The 16,005-nt window shown below is 40.6% G+C and overlaps 1 protein-coding gene across 1 annotated transcript; it reads left to right on the forward strand.

Moving 5' to 3' along the window:
- Nucleotides 1-895: 895 nt before the first annotated feature.
- LOC129409883 (dachshund homolog 1-like) lies at nucleotides 896-15,783 on the forward strand. Its single transcript, XM_055156792.1, has 2 exons — nucleotides 896-1,834; nucleotides 15,285-15,783. The coding sequence occupies exons 1-2, from the start codon at nucleotides 1,059-1,061 to the stop codon at nucleotides 15,781-15,783; spliced, it is 1,275 nt and encodes a 424-aa protein (XP_055012767.1). The 5' UTR covers nucleotides 896-1,058.
- Nucleotides 15,784-16,005: the final 222 nt, after the last annotated feature.

Consider the following 16,005-nt stretch of genomic DNA (forward strand, 5'->3'; position numbering starts at 1 on the left):
ACTTCAAGAGTAAAAAGTAAAAGTATTTCGTGGAGATTTTTTAGACACGTGACGGAAGAAGTAGTACTCAGGTTTCTTAAGTAAAAGTACAGATATCGGAACAAAAAATACTCAAGTAAAAGTAACAACTACTTTTATCATGTTTTTAAGTTGTATTTTTTTATGTTGTGGTAAGTTTTAAAAGTAATTTTTAGTTTTTAGACACGTGATGGAAGGAGTAGAACTCAAGTTTGTTAAGTAAAAGTACAGATATTGGAACAAGAAATACTCAAGTAAAAGTATGAAAATATCTACTGAAGTAAAAGTATTAAAGTACTTGTTTCAAGATGTACTTTAAGAGTAAAAAGTAAAAGTATTTTGCACCGATTTGTTTAGACACGTGATGGAAGAAGAAGTACTCAGTTTTGTTGAGTAAAAGTACAGATATTGGAACAAAAAATACTCAAGTAAAAGTATCATATGAAAAATCTACTGAAGTAAAAGTATTAAAAATGTACTTCTAGAGTAAAATAGTAAAAGTATTTCGTGCAGATTTTTTAAACTGAATAAAGGGTCAAACGCTGAATTTTGTGATGTATATTTTAGTTAGTTAATTCATTAATTTTAAGTTAATTAAGTTTATTTTCAAAAATTAAAACCTCAGCTTTTTCAGCAGATCACAAACTCGACTATAATAAAATAAAAACACTTTTATTTTTCAGTTTTGTTAAAAAATTTAGTGGAGTAAAAAGTACAAGTCATTTTCACTTATCAATATTGTGTTTTTTTTGCAGTGTTCCTCGTCTCTGATTGGTCCGTGGTGCTGTCAGTCATGATCCTCGGGGGCGGGGTCAGGAGGGGGACTGACCGAGACTCTGCTCCGGTCCTTTTTACGCACACAAACCGGACAGTCCGCGAAGAGGCACGCACTCCTCACGCGTTCGCTCCGGCGCGATCCACCGCCTCCACCGCACAAAGTTTACAACAACCGAAGGAAGAAGAAAGAAAGAAAAAGAAAAAGAAAACAAAAAGAAAAGTCGAGGAGACAGTGGAACAAAGTGACCGCTCGGGCCGCATCCATGTCGCTCCCCGGCTCTCCAGCGCTCCTCTCCCCGGGCTCCGGCGCTTCCAACCCGGCTGCAGCTGCTGCGCTCTACCACCACCCGCAGCACTGTTCCTCCTCCAACACCAACACCACCACCACCACCACGTCCTCCTCTTCTTCTTCCTCTTCTTCTTCTTCTTCTTCTGCCTCGAGTTTGGCCGCCGCCGTCACCTCCAGCCCGACGCCGACCAACGCCAACAACTCGTCCGGGTCTCCGCGCGTCACCGGCGGCATGCTGGCCACGTTCCTCCCGGGCCACGGCGCGCCGCTCTCGGCTCTGGGCAGCAACGGCGCCGCTCTGGCCGGTTCCGCGGGGGCTCTGAGCGCGCTGAGCGGCTTCGGCGCGCTGACCCCCGGCTCCCCCGCGGGTCTCCTCCACCACCACCACCACCAGCAGCAGCACCACCCGCACCACCAGGCTCCCCCGCCGCCGCCCCCGCCGCAGTCCGGGCTGTGCAGCGAGTGTAAACTGGTGGAGGTGCACGGCGTGAAGGTGGCGAGTTTCAGCGTGGACGGACAGGAGCTCATCTGCCTGCCGCAAGTGTTCGATCTGTTCCTGAAGCACCTGGTGGGCGGGCTGCACACGGTCTACACGAAGCTCAAGCGCCTGGACATCACCCCCGTGGTGTGCACCGTGGAGCAGGTGCGCGTGCTGCGGGGGCTCGGCGCGATCCAGCCCGGAGTGAACCGCTGCAAACTCATCTCCCGCAAGGACTTCGAGACGCTGTACCAGGACTGCACCAGCGCCAGGTAAACGCGCGGCTTTACGCACGGGGAAAGAAAACGTGCTTTATCGCGTTTTTGAAGTTGTACATGCACGTTTTTTTTTTTTTTTTTTTTAACGCTGGGTTAAGTTTTGGAAGTGAATGCAGTTTTTAGGCACGTGGTGGAAGAAGAAGTACTCAGTTTTGTTGGAGTAAAAGTGCAAATGTCGGAACAAAAATACTAAAAACTACAACAAAAGTAAAAGTATCACATGAAAAAATCTACTCAAGTAAAAGTATTAGAAATGTACTTCAAGAGTAAAAAGTAAAAGTATTTCAGGCCGATTTTTTTTTAGATACGTGAATGAAGAAGTACTCAGTTTTGTTGAGTAAAAGTGCAAATGTCGGGACAAAAATACTAAAAACTACAACAAAAGTTAAAAGTATCACATGAAAAAATCTATTAAAGTAAAAGTATTCGAAATGTACTTCAAGAGTAAAAAAGTAAAAGTATTTCAGGCAGATTTTTTAGACGCGTGATGGAAAAAGAAGTACTCAGTTTTGTTAAGTAAAAGTACAGATACTGGAACAAAAACTACTTAAGTAAAAGTATTAAATGTTCTTCAAGAGTAAAAAGTAAAAGTATTTTGTGCAGATTTTTTAGACGTGGTGGAAGAAGAAGTACTCAGTTTTGTTAAGTAAATGTACAGGTATCAGAGCAAAAAATACACAAGTAAAAGTAAAAGTATCATATGAAAAATCGACTGAAGTAAAAGTATTAAACATACTTCAAGAGTAAAAAGTAAAAGTATTTCATGCAAGTTTTTTTAGACACATAATGGAAGAAGTAGAACTCAAGTTTGTTAAGTAAAAGTACAAATATTGGAACAAAAATAAAAGAATCGTATAAAAAAATCTACTCAAGTAAAAGTATTAAAGTACTTGTTTAAAAATGTACTTCAAGAGTAAAAAGTGAAAGTATTTCATGCAGGCGTTTTACACAGGTGATGTAAGAAGGTAGTACTCAGTATTGTTAAGTAAATGTGCAAATATCAGTACAAAAATACTACTTAAGTAAAAGTATCATATGAAAAAAATCTATTAAAGTAAAAGTATTAGAGTATTCGTATAAAAATGTACTTCAAGAGTAAAAAGTAAAAGTATTTTGTGAAGATTTTTAGACACATGATGAAAGAACAAGTACTCAAATTTTGTTAAGTAAAAGTGCAAATATCCGAATAAAATCTACTTAAGTAAAAGTGTCATGTTATGAAAATTCTACTGAAGTAAAAGTATTAAAGTACTCGTTTAAAAATGTACGTCTAGAGTAAAAAGTAAAAGTATTTCATGCAGGTTTTTTAGACACGTGATAGAAGAAGTAGTACTCAATTTTGTGAAGTAAAAGTACAAATATCCGAACAAAATCTACTTAAGTAAAAGTATTTGAAACGTACTTCAAGAGTAAAAAGTAAAAGTATGTTATTTATTTTTTAACAGTTTATAAATGTTGCTCGTATAAACACACGTGATTATAAAATGTGATGAATTTGTGATTTCTTGAGGCCACGTTCGGAGGGAAATTACTTTGTTTTACAGTTTACCCACTTAAAACTGTACTTCAAGAGTAAAAAGTAAAAGTATTTTCATTTTATTTAACCTTTAACAGCCTATAAATGTCACTTCTGTCGTCACATGTGATCATAAAATGTGATTAATTTGTGATTTTTAGTCTTAAATCCCATGAGATGGTTTTACTGTTTACAGAAAATACTCAAGTAAAAGTAAAAGTATCAAATGAAAATCTACATGAGAAAAAGTATTAAAGTACTCGTTTAAAAATGTACTTCAGGAGTAAAAAGTAAAAGTATTTCATGCAGGATTTGAGCTGGAATAAAGCGTCAAATGTTATGATTTTGATGCAGGTTTGTGATGAATTTTGTTGTTGAACTAAAAACAACAGAATGCAAATATTTTTCCAGCTGTTTCTTTCTTTTTTTATTTTGTATATTTTTATTTGCTCGAATTACAAACGTGTTAAAATAAACGTTTTCAGCAGCACGTCTCAAAAACGTCCTGTCCTGTTCACAAATGTAGTACAGTAGAAAGTACAGGACTAAACCAGGACTAAACCAGGACTAAACCAGGACTAAACCAGGACTAAACCAGGACTAAACCAGGACTAAACCAGGACTAAAATGCTGTAAAAAAGCGTTAATAAATCAAAAGTTTGTTGTATTTTTGATTCAAACGTTGAGTGGAATTTGCTGAGATGAGAAAAGTAAAGCGATGAAGTTGCACGTCTCAAACTAGAATAAAAATACTTTTACTTTTCAATATTTCCTGTAAAATGTACTCGAGTAAATACAGGTACTTCAAATGTATACTTATTTACAGCACTTTACTGCTTTTACTTCATAACGTTTCATGGTGTTTTACTCTACGGAGGCACAAACTCTGCACATTTAAATCGTTTTATTTTGTCACTTTTATGTGATTAAACAATGTGATTATTATGTGATTCTTATAATCACTTAAATCACATGCAAGGCCATGTTTAGAAAGAAATACAATGCTTTTTTTTCTGTTTACATTTCATTTTAATCACTTCATTATTATTTTTTAACAGCCCATAAATGTCACTTTTACAATCACATGTGACTATAAAATGTGATTAACATGTGATTCTTATAATCACTTAAATCACATGAACGGCCACGTTCAGAGAGAAATTAGATGTTTTTTTTCTTTGTCTGTTTACATTTAATTAGAATCATGTTATTTAATTGATTTAAATTTTTTTTTTAGCAGTCTATAAATGTCATTTGTATACTCACATGTGATTATAAAATGTGATTAATGTGTGATTTTTAGTCATTTATAATCACATGAGAGGCCATGTTCAAAGAGAAATGTGCGTTGTTTTTTTTTTTTCTGTTTACATTTAATTTTAATCATTTTATTTATTTATTTATTAATGGCCTTTAAATGTCACATTGTATAATCACATGTGTTTATACAATGTGATTAATTGGTGATTCTTCTAATGAGTTAAATCACATAAAAGGCCATGTTCAGAAAGAAATTAGGTGTGTTTTTTTTTTTTTTTTTTACTGTTTACATTTCATTTGAATCATTTTATTTAATATACATATTTAACAGCTTGTAAATGTCACTTGTATAATCACATGTGATTATACATTGTGATTATCATGTGATTTCTAGTCCGATAATGACTTAAATCACATGAGAAATGTGATGTTTTTACAGTTAACATTTCATTTTTATCATTTTATTTACTTATTTTTTAATAGTTTATAAATGTCACTTCTATAATCACGTATTATCATAAAATGTGATTAAAATGTGATTTCTCATCTTTTATAATGACTTAAATCACATGAGCGGACAGTAGATCTTTTTACAGTTAACATTTCATTTTAATAATTTTATATATTTTTTAACACCCTATAAATATCACCTTTATAATCACATTATTATACAATGTGATAAAAATGTGATTTTTCTAATGACTTAAATCACATGAGAGGTCGTGCTCAGAAAGAAATGTGATGGGTGTTTTTTGTTGTTTACATTTCATTTGAATGACTGTTTATTTATTTATTTATTATTTTTAATAGCTTATAAATATCACTTCTATAATCACATGTTCATATAAAATGTGATTAATGTGATTTTTAGTCTTATAAATAATAACTTAAATCACATGAGAGGTCGTGCTCAGAGAGAAATGTGATGTTTTTTTTCTTTTTACATTTCATTTGAATCACTTTATTAATTATTTTTTATTAATTATTTTTTAACACCTTATAAATATCACTTTTTATAATCACATGTGATTATAAAATGTGATTAACGTGTGATTTTTAGTCTTTTATAATCACTTAAATCACACGAGGCTCCGTGTTCAGAGAGAAATGTGATGTTTTTGCTGTTTATATTTAATTTTTTATACATTTTTAGCCACAAATCTGTAATATTGGACAGATTTTGAGCGCGTGGAGTGTGGAGGTAAAAGCCACCGTCGCTTTTTCTTCTCTCTCGTGTCTGTTCACTCCCAGCTCCCACGGATCCAAAACGCAGCACCAACACTTTAAACACACAGATACACGTGTACAGTTTGGACAATATACTTGATTTTTTACGTGCTTTTTTTTTTACACTGTGACTTGTAAAATGTTAAAATGACGCTGTGGGGCCACCGTCGTCTCGTGTGTGAACGGAAAACACGATGAAAGCAGCAAAACTCGGAGAATAATCTATAAAAAACACAGATACGACGGACACTTCCTGTTGTAAACGCAGGTCCTTCTCCCGTTTATTCAAATCACCCTGAGCGGTTTTATTGATCAAACACGTTACATTTACATAGATTAAAGTACTTGAGTATAAATTTGAGGTATCTGTACTTTACTTGAGTACATTTTACAGTGTTTTTTTTACTTTTATTAGTATTACTGTGAGTTGTGTCGTTTTTAAATTTATCGTCTCAGAAAATTCCACTCGATGTTTGAGTCAAAAATACAAGAGAATTTAGATTTATGAACCAATTTTACTACTGCTTATTTTGTCATATTCAGACAATGTTTGATATTTAATACTAGACCTGGTTTAGTCCTGTTTTAGTCTTGCTTTAGTCTTGCTTTAGTCCTGGCCTAGTCCTGGCCTAGTTGTAGTTTAGTCCTGGTTTAGTCCTGGTTTAATCCTGGTTCATTCTTGTTTTAGTCCTGGTGTAGTTCTGGTTTAGTCTTGTTTTAGTCCTGGTTTAGTCCTGGTTTAGTCTTGTTTTAGTCCTGGTTTAGTCCTGGTTTAGTCTTGGTTTTTAGTCCTGGTTTAGTCCTGGTTTAGTCCTGGTTTAGTCCTGGTTTAATCCTGGTTTAATTCTGGTTTAGTCTTGTTTTAGTCCTGGTTTAGTCCTGGTTTAGTCTTGTTTTAGTCCTGGTTTAATCCTGGTTTAGTCTTGTTTTAGTCCTGGTTTAGTCTTGTTTAGTCCTGGTTTAGTCCTGGTTTAGTCTTGTTTTAGTCCTGGTTTCGTCTTGTTTTAGTCCTGGTTTAGTCCTGGTTTAGTCTTGTTTTAGTCCTGGTTTAGTCCTGGTTTAGTCTTGTTTTAGTCCTGGTTTAGTCCTGGTTTAGTCTTGTTTTAGTCCTGTTTTAGTCCTGGTTTAGTCCTGGTTTAGTCTTGTTTTTAGTCCTGGTTTAGTCCTGGTTTAGTCCTGGTTTAGTCCTGGTTTAGTCCTGGTTTAGTCCTGGTTTAGTCCTGGTTTAGACCTGGTTTAGTCCTGGTTTAGTCTTGTTTTAGTCCTGGTTTAGTCCTGGTTTAGTCTTGTTTTAGTCCTGGTTTAGTCCTGTTTTAGTCCTGGGTCTTGTTTTAGTCCTGGTTTAGTCTGGTTTTAGTCCTGGTTTAGTCCTGGTTTAGTCTGTTTAGTCTGGTTTAGTCCTGGTTTAGTCCTGGTTTAGTCCTTTTAGTCCTGGTTTAGTCCTGGTTTAGTCCTGGTTGTAGTCCTGGTTTTAGTCCTGGTTTAGTCCTGGTTTAGTCCTGGTTTAGTCCTGGTTTACCCTGGTTAGTCCTGGTTTAGTCCTGGTGTAGTCCTGGTGTAGTCCTGGTTTAGTCCTGGTTTAGTCCTGGTTTAGTCCTGGTTTAGTCCTGGTTTAGTCCTGTACTTTCTCCTCCATTACATTTTTGAACAGGACTGAAAAGTAAAATATTTTTATGATATTTTGAGACCTGCAGAAAATTCTGAGGGTTTATTTATTATTTTGAACACATTTGTAGTTTGAGCAAATAAAAATACACAAATAAACAAGAATTATACAAATAAACTAAAACATTCTACAAAATTCAGCCCAAATCTGTAACAAAATCACTACGTTTGAAGTTTTATTAAATGTCAAAATCTTTGCAAAACACTTTTATTTTTTACTCCTTTTGAACGTTTTTGAACAGATACTTTTACTAATACTTTTACTTCAGTCGATCTTTTTCATGTGATACTTTTACTTGAGTTTTTTATTTATTGGTTTATTAGTTTTTTGCTTCAGTATTTGTACTTTTACTTCAGTAACGAAACAGAGTACTTCATCCACCACTGACAGGAACTTATGTCGTATTTCCTGCGGATTTTGACTTTCTCGTTGTGATTTTCTGGATATTTGTGTGTGTGATGTGTGTGTGTCGTGTGTGTGTGTGTGTGTGTGTGTGTGTGTGTTTCAGTCTCTCACCGTGTGTTTTCGTTTACGCCTGAAGTGAAAATCCTACACAGTACTGCAGTGTTTTTACAAGTATTTTGTGCAGAAATATTTGAGCCGGTGTTTTACTTTTTTACTTCTGCTCTTTTCTGTTTTTTGAAGCTGTTTGTTTCTCGACTTTGAACCTTATTTTATGTTTTTAAATATTGAAATTTAGTCCTGGGTTAGAAATTGTTTTATTGCTGGTTCAGTCCTGGTTCTTGCCTTTTTTATTCTTGGTTTTAGTCCGGTTTTAGTCTTGATTTAGTTCTGGTTTAATCCAGGTTTAGCCCTTGTTTTGGTCCTCGTTCAGTCCTCTTCTAGTCCTAGTTTAGTCCTGGTTTGGTCCTGTTTCTTTCCTATTTTAGTCTTGGTGTTGCCCTGTTTTAGTTTTGTTTCAGTCCTGCTTTAGTCCTGGCTTAGTTCTGATTCAGTTCTGGTTTAGTCCAGGTCGAGTCCTGCTTTTGCTCTATTTTAGTCCTGTTTCAGTCCTGGTTTAATCCAGGTTTAGTTCTAGTTTTGCCCTATTTTAGTCCTGATTTTAGTCCTGTTTTTAGTCCTGTTTTAGTCTTGTTTTAGTCCTCGTTCAGACCTATATTTTAGTCCTGGTTTTGCCCTATTTTAGTCACATTTCCTGGTTTAGTCCTGTTTTAGTTCTTGTTTAGTCCAGGTTTATTTCTGGTTTTGCCCTATTTTAGTCCTATTTTAGTCCTGGTTCAGTTTTACTCCTGTTTTAGTCCTGGTTCAGTTCTGTTTTAGTCCTGTTTTAGTCTTGATTTAGTTCTGGTTTAATCCAGGTTTAGCCCTTGTTTTGGGCCTCGTTCAGTCCTGTTCTAGTCGTAGTTTAGTCCTGGTTTAGTTCTGTTTCAGTCCTGCTTTAGTCCTGGCTTAGTTCTGATTTAGTTCTGGTTTAGTCCAGGTCGAGTCCTGCTTTTGCTCTATTTCAGTCCTGTTTCAGTCCTGGTTTAATCTTGATTTAGTTCCGGTTTAATCCAGGCTTAGTTCTAGTTTTGCCCTATTTTAATCCTGTTTTAGTCCTGATTCAGTTCTGGTTCAGTCCTGTTTTTAGTCCTGGTTTAGTCCTCGTTTTGCCCTATTTTAGTCTCATTTCAGTCCTAGTTTAGTCCTGCTTTAGTTCTTGTTTAGTCCAGGTTTATTTCTGGTTTTGCCCTGTTTTAGTCCTGTTTTTAGTCTTGTTTTAGTTTTGTTTTAGTCCTGGTTCAGTCCTGGTTCAGTCCTGGTTCAGTTCTGTTTTAGTCCTGGTTTATTCATTATTTAGTAGCTGCCTTCTCATTTTCTCATACTCAGCCGATATCGAATATTCAGTAGTAGGACGAGTTTAGTCCTGGTTTAGTCCTGGTTTAGTCCTGGTTTAGTCCTGGTTTAGTCCTGGTTTAGTCCTGGTTCAGTCTTGGTTTAGTTTAAATGACATTTTCTGTTTAAATATCATTTTGTTTCTCAACTTTGAACCTTATTTTACGTTTTTAAATATTTAATTCTTAGCTCTGATGTTCCTCTGCAGGTTTAGAACTTTTGCCTTTTGCTCTTAAACTTCGACTTTGACAAACTTTATCGACCCACAAGGGAAATTATTTGGACAAAAACATCTTCATATTTGCAGTGTTTTTGTGTTTTCACTTTTCCCTCGTCTTATGTCATTTTGTCGAATCAAATTTCACTCGACACTTGTTTATGTTTTTACTGTAAAATCAAAAATACAACTTTAACTCTGACTTTTTATTTGTAGTTGCTCGTTCTGACGATATCGAACATTCAACACTGGTCCTGGTTGATTCTTGTTTTAGTTCGTACACGTTCTTGTTTTTACACTTTATTGTGGAAACGTTGGACTGATAAAAACCAAAACAACCTCCAGTGTTGATTTTATTTTCAGTTTTTTGGTCAGAATGCAGCTGCTGTAGCGTCAAATAATCGTATTATTGAGTGTGTTTACATGCACATCAATAACCCGGTTATGATCAAATAATAAATCCTGTTTGAGACATAGTTTAGACCTGGTTTAGTCCTGGTTTTAGACCTGGTTTAGTCCTGGTTTTAGACCTGGTTTTAGACCTGGTTTAGACCTGGTTTAGTCCTGGTTTAGTTTCCGGCAATGATTGAAATTACCGAAAAGAATAAAAGGAATTTAGCCCAAAATGTGAAAACAGTAAAATCCCTCTGTTTAATCCATTTATTTCAACAAAGTAACTGTAATCCAATTCCCACTCACTGAAACAGTAACTGTAACTGAATACAGTTACTCATCATTTGTACTCTGATTACTCTGGTAACACTGGTGACGGTCGACAGTTCAGTTGGTTCGTGGAGCGTTTGTCCACTGATCTGAAAGTTGGTGGTTCAAATCTCACTTCATGATATCAGGAAAACGAGTGTCCAATAGGAACTTTTGTTTTGGTCCAAACTCAGTCGCTCCGTCCATTTTGATTGGTCCAAACTTTGCCAAAGAGTGTAGTGAGTCAAACCGGTCGATGTTCTGAGCGTCTGTGTTCACTGCAGAGATTTCTCAAATAAATGGACAATTACACTTTTTATTATTTTCATTTTCAGGTTTATTTGAGTCCAAATGTCCAAATCCAAATGTAATAAACTCCAGGGAAATGCAGAAGTGATGTGTCTCTGTGTCCTGGACCTGACTCCAGCTGTTTCCACGACCTGCACCAGTCAAGTCATGAGGCCACTGCACTTTTTGTTTTGTTTTGAGGCAATAAGGAGATTTTTAGTTTATTTACAGACTTGATATTTTGCACTTTTGTAGCCAAGGCCCCAAATTAAGCATTTTTTTAAAATGTTGTTTATACATGTTTGTGTGTGTTTTCAGTTTTTTTCTTTGCAAAATTAGGTCGTATGTTCCCACATTTCCTTTACCATCAATTGTCATCAGAATTTCTGGCAGTTTGTTCGTCAGTTACACCTGAACACCCGCAGAAGTTGATGACAGATGTGATGTTGAGGTCCTGGTGCAGATGACTCTGAATCACCCCTTGAAATGTGGTATAAAAATAAAAAAACTTGACTTAGAGTTTCATTTTGAGAAAAAACTTAGAAATGAGGGAACGTAGGGCTGACCTCAACGTACATTTACATGATCAAGGATTAAATTGGCTTTTAAATCAGAATAAACCGACCTTTTACTGTATTATTATTATTTGGACTAAAAGGCGCATTTAAAATCCTTTCATTTTCTGAAAAATCGACAGTGCGCCGTATAATCCGGTGCTTTATGTATTAATTCTGGTTGTGTTTACTGACCTTGAACCAATTTTCTGTGGTACACGACGCTCAAAAAGCTGTCAGAATGTTTTAGTACGACTTTGGTGAACTACAAAGCCGCACCGCTCGATGGATTATAGGAGCGTTACGGCTGCTGTAGTCAGGAGCCTCGCGGAGAAAAGTGCAAGAGAGCTGTTTTTTTCAGAGCTTATAGTTTATGCAAATAAGTCATGTGGTTTTAAGTTTAGTTTCTGTAAAATGTAAACAAATGTGTCAGAGCTGCATTAAACACATTATTACTCAATAATCCACATTCACTGGGACAGGGAGGTGACGCCGGGCGAATTACTCCACGATCTGCCGATGGATCGCGGACGCCTGGACTAAAGGATCAGACTCAAGTGTCGTTTCTCTGTTTTGCTTAATGTGCCTTATAATCCGGTTATAGTCCGAAAAATTAAGTTTAATCCGAATTAAGATGAGGGAGGTGATAGGAGACGAGGGAGGAGGTGATAGGAGGAGGTGAGGACGAGGGAGGAGGTGAGTGAGGAGACGAGGGAGGAGGTGAGTGAGGAGACGAGGAGGAGGGAGGAGGTGAGTGAGGAGACGAGGGAGGAGGTGAGTGAGGAGACGAGAGGAGGAGGAGGGTGAGTGAGGAGACGAGAGGAGGAGGTGAGTGAGGAGACGAGAGGAGGAGGTGATTGAGGAGACGAGAGGGAGGAGGTGAGAGGAGGAGAGTGAGGGAGGAGACGAGGAGACGAGGGAGGAGGGAGGAGGTGTGAGGAGACGAGTGAGGAGACTGAGGAGACGAGGGAGGAGGTGAGTGAGGAGACGAGGGAGGAGGTGAGTGAGGAGACGAGACGAGGGAGGAGGTGAGTGAGGAGACGAGGGAGGAGGTGAGTGAGGAGGAGTGAGGAGACGAGGAGAGTGAGGAGACGAGGGAGGAGGTGAGTGAGGAGACGAGGGAGGAGGAGGTGAGTGAGGAGACGAGAGGGAGGAGGTGAGTGAGGAGACGAGGGAGGAGAGTGAGGTGAGTGAGGAGAGGAGGAGGAGTGAGGTGAGTGAGGAGACGAGGGAGGGTGAGGGAGGAGGTGAGTGAGGAGACGAGAGGAGGTGATAGGAGGTGAGTGAGGAGAGTGAGGGAGGGAGGTGATAGGAGGTGAGTGAGGAGACGAAGGAGGAGACGAAGGAGGAGGTGAGTGAGGAGACGAGAGGAGGAGAGACGAGGGAGGTGATGAGGAGACGGAGGTGAGTGAGGTGAGTGAGGAGACGAGGGAGGTGATAGGAGACGAGGGAGGTGATAGGAGACGAGGGAGGAGACAAGCAAGGAGGTGAATAAGGAGGCCAGGAAGGAGAAGAGTGAGGAGAGGAGTAAGGAGACGAACAAGGAGACAAGTAAGGACTCCTTGTTTCACTTAATGCTCCTTTATAATCTAAAAAATATGGTACTTTGGAATATATTTTTATTCATAATTAAATGTCTGATGTAAACGCGACGACTGTTTCTAACGATCACAGTTTAGTTGGGATCAAACGATATATCCAAGTCTCACGATACGATATTTTCCCGATATACGTCTCACGATATTTACGATATTTATTACGATATTTTGTGGAGGTTTTTCTTCTTAAAAAGACTTAAACCAAAGAGTTAAAAGTGTCAGAACTGTTATTTCTTCTTGTCGTCTGGACTGACACGGAGCAAAGGATCATGGTCTATGTAGTTTTCCCTCTCATAACTCTTCATTTAAACAGAGACACTTGTGATTCGATATTTTGAGACGGTTATTGTGATGTTATTGTGAGAACTTTGACGATACGACATCACCGTGTTTCAGTTTCTCGTCTGTGAATCTGATCCTGCGTGAATATTTTTAAATCGTCTTTTTGATCCGGTGTTTTAACCTGATTGATCCAAACTTCATTCGTGTTGTGAAGTCGTCCCCCTCCTCCGTTTATCACTCTCTCTCTGTGTGTGTGTGTGTGTGTGTGTGTGTGTGTGTGTGTGTGTGTCTGTGTGTGTGTGTGTGTGTGTGTGTGTGTCTGTGTCTGTGTGTGTGTGTCTGTGTGTGTGTGTGTGTGTGTCGTGTGTGTGTGTGTGTGTGTGTGTGTGTGTGTGTGTGTGTGAGTGTGTGTGTGTGTGTGTGTGTGTGTGTGTTCGTGTGTGTGTGTGTGAGTGTGTGTGTGTGTGTGTGTGTGTGTGTGTGTCGTGTGTGTGTGTGTGTGTGTGTGTCTGTGTGTGTGTGTGTGTGTGTGTGTCGTTCTGTCGTCTGTTTCTCATGCGCTTCTATTTCGGGGGTGTCCGCACACGTCCGTCTGAATAAAGTGTGTGTGTGTGTGTGTGTGTGTGTGTGTGTGTGTGTGTGTGTTGTGTGTGTGTGTGTGTGTGTGTGTGTGTGTGTGTGTGTGTGTGTGTGTGTGTGTGTGTGTGTGTGTGTGTGTGTGTGTGTGTGTGTGTGTGTGTGTGTGTGTTGTGTGTGTGTGTGTGTGTGTGTGTGTGTGTGTGTGTGTGTGTGTGTGTGTGTGTGTGTGTGTGTGTGTGTGTGTGTGTGTGTGTGTGTGTGTGTGTGTGTGTGTGTGTGTGTGTGTGTGTGTGTGTGTGTGTGTGTGTGTGTGTGTGTGTGTGTGTGTGAGTTTTTGTGCGTCGGCCGAGCGGCTTTTGTCTGAGCAGAGCTTCTGTTATCATAATAAAATTCCACCGATGCCTTTCTCCCTCACACCACGACGCGCCCTGGGAACAGACCCGGACTACAGACCCGGACTACAGACCCAGGACTACAGACCAGACCAGACTACAGACCAGGACTACAGACCAGGACTACAGACTAGGGACCAGGACTACAGACCAGGACTACAGACCCGGACTACAGACCAGGACTACAGACACGGACTACAGACCAGGACTACTGACACAGACCAGGACTACAGACAGGACTACAGACCAGGACTACAGACCAGGACTACAGACCAGGACTACAGACCAGGACTACAGACCAGGACCCGGACTACGGACCAGAGACCAGGACTACAGACCGGACAGGACTACAGGACCAGACTACAGACCAGGACTACAGACCAGGACAGAGACAGGACTACAGAGACCAGACTACGGACCAGAGACAGGACTACGGACCGGACCAGGACGGACCAGAGACCAGGACTACAGGACCGGACCAGGACTACTACGGACCAGAGACCAGGACTACGGACAGAGACCAGGACTACAGACCAGGACCAGACACGGACCGGGACTACAGACCAGAGACCAGGACTACAGACCAGGACTACAGACCAGGGACCAAGACTGCAGACACGGACCGGGACTACAGACCAGAGACCAGGACTACAGACCAGGACTACAGACCAGGACCAGGACCACGGACTACAGACAGGACTACGGACCAGGACCAGACCAGGACTACGGACAGACCAGGACTAGAGACCAGGACTACGGACCAGAGACCAGGACTACGGACCAGAGACCAGGACTACGGACCAGAGACCAGGACTACGGACCAGAGACCAGGACTACAGACCAGGACTACAGACTAGGACTACAGACCCAGGACTAGACCACCAGACCGGACCAGGACTAGACCGGGACTACGGACCGGGACTACGGACCGGGACTACGGACCGGGACTACGGACCGGGACTACGGACTAGAGACCACAGAACAGAGACCAGGACTATGGACTACAGACAGGAACCACAGACCAGAGACAGAGACAGACCAGGACTACAGACTACGACCGGACACGGACAGGGGACCAGAGGGACGACACGGACTACAGACCACGGACTAGACCAGGACCGGGACTACGGACCACGGACTATGGACCATCACAGACCATAGATCAGGACTATGGACCAGGACTAACAGACCAGAGACCAGAGCTTGGACCAGGACTATGGACCAGAGAGACCACCACAGACTTGGACTACAGACCAGAGCAACAGACCAGAGACTAGAGCTACGGGCATAACTAGGGACTACCACAGACCACAGACCAGGACAACAGACCACCACAGACCAAAGCTACGGACCAGAGCTACGGACCAGAACTATGGATCAGAGAGACCACCACAGACCTGGACTACAGACCAGAGCTACAGACCACAGAGACCACCACAGACCACAGACCAGAACTACCGATCACTACAGACCAGGGCTACGGACCATCACAGATCACTGACCAGAGACAGGAACTACAGACCAGAGAACAGAGACCACCCTGGACCAGGACTATGGACCAGAGTCCAGGACTACGGCCCAGAACTAAAGACCAGAGCTACGGACCACCACAGACCACAGCTACAGACTATGGACCACAGGACCACGGACCACAGACCAGGGTTACGGACCACCACAGACCGGGACTACAGACCACAGACCACAGGCCAGGATTACAGACCACAGACCAGGGTTATGGACCACGGACTACAGACCGGGACTACAGACCGGGACTACAGACCGGGACCCAGGACTATGGACCACCACAGTCCAGAGACCAGGACTAGGGACTAGAGACCAGGACAAGGGACTAGAGACCAGGACAAGGGACTAGAGACCAGGACAAGGGACTAGAGACCAGGACAAGGGACTAGAGACCAGGACAAGGGACTAGAGACCAGGACAAGGGACTAGAGACCAGGACTACCGGCCACCAGACCAGAGACCACCACAAACCAGGACTTGGGACCAACAAATACACTCCAAATACAACTTCAGAGGGTCAGTGA

The sequence above is a fragment of the Boleophthalmus pectinirostris genome, unplaced genomic scaffold, assembly GCF_026225935.1.
Source record: "Boleophthalmus pectinirostris isolate CB_2022bp ecotype Guang Dong unplaced genomic scaffold, ASM2622593v1 HiC_scaffold_20, whole genome shotgun sequence".
NCBI classification, from domain to species: Eukaryota; Metazoa; Chordata; class Actinopteri; order Gobiiformes; family Gobiidae; genus Boleophthalmus; species Boleophthalmus pectinirostris.

Excerpts from the sequence above, each read along its gene's own strand:
- LOC129409883 (XM_055156792.1), top strand. The coding sequence starts at position 1,059 with ATGTCGCTCCCCGGCTCTCCAGCGCTCCTCTCCCCGGGCTCCGGCGCT. Across the intron at positions 1,835-15,284 it reads CAGGACTGCACCAGCGCCAG|ACCACCACAGACCAAAGCTA; the intron begins GTAAACGCGCGG and ends CCAGGACAACAG.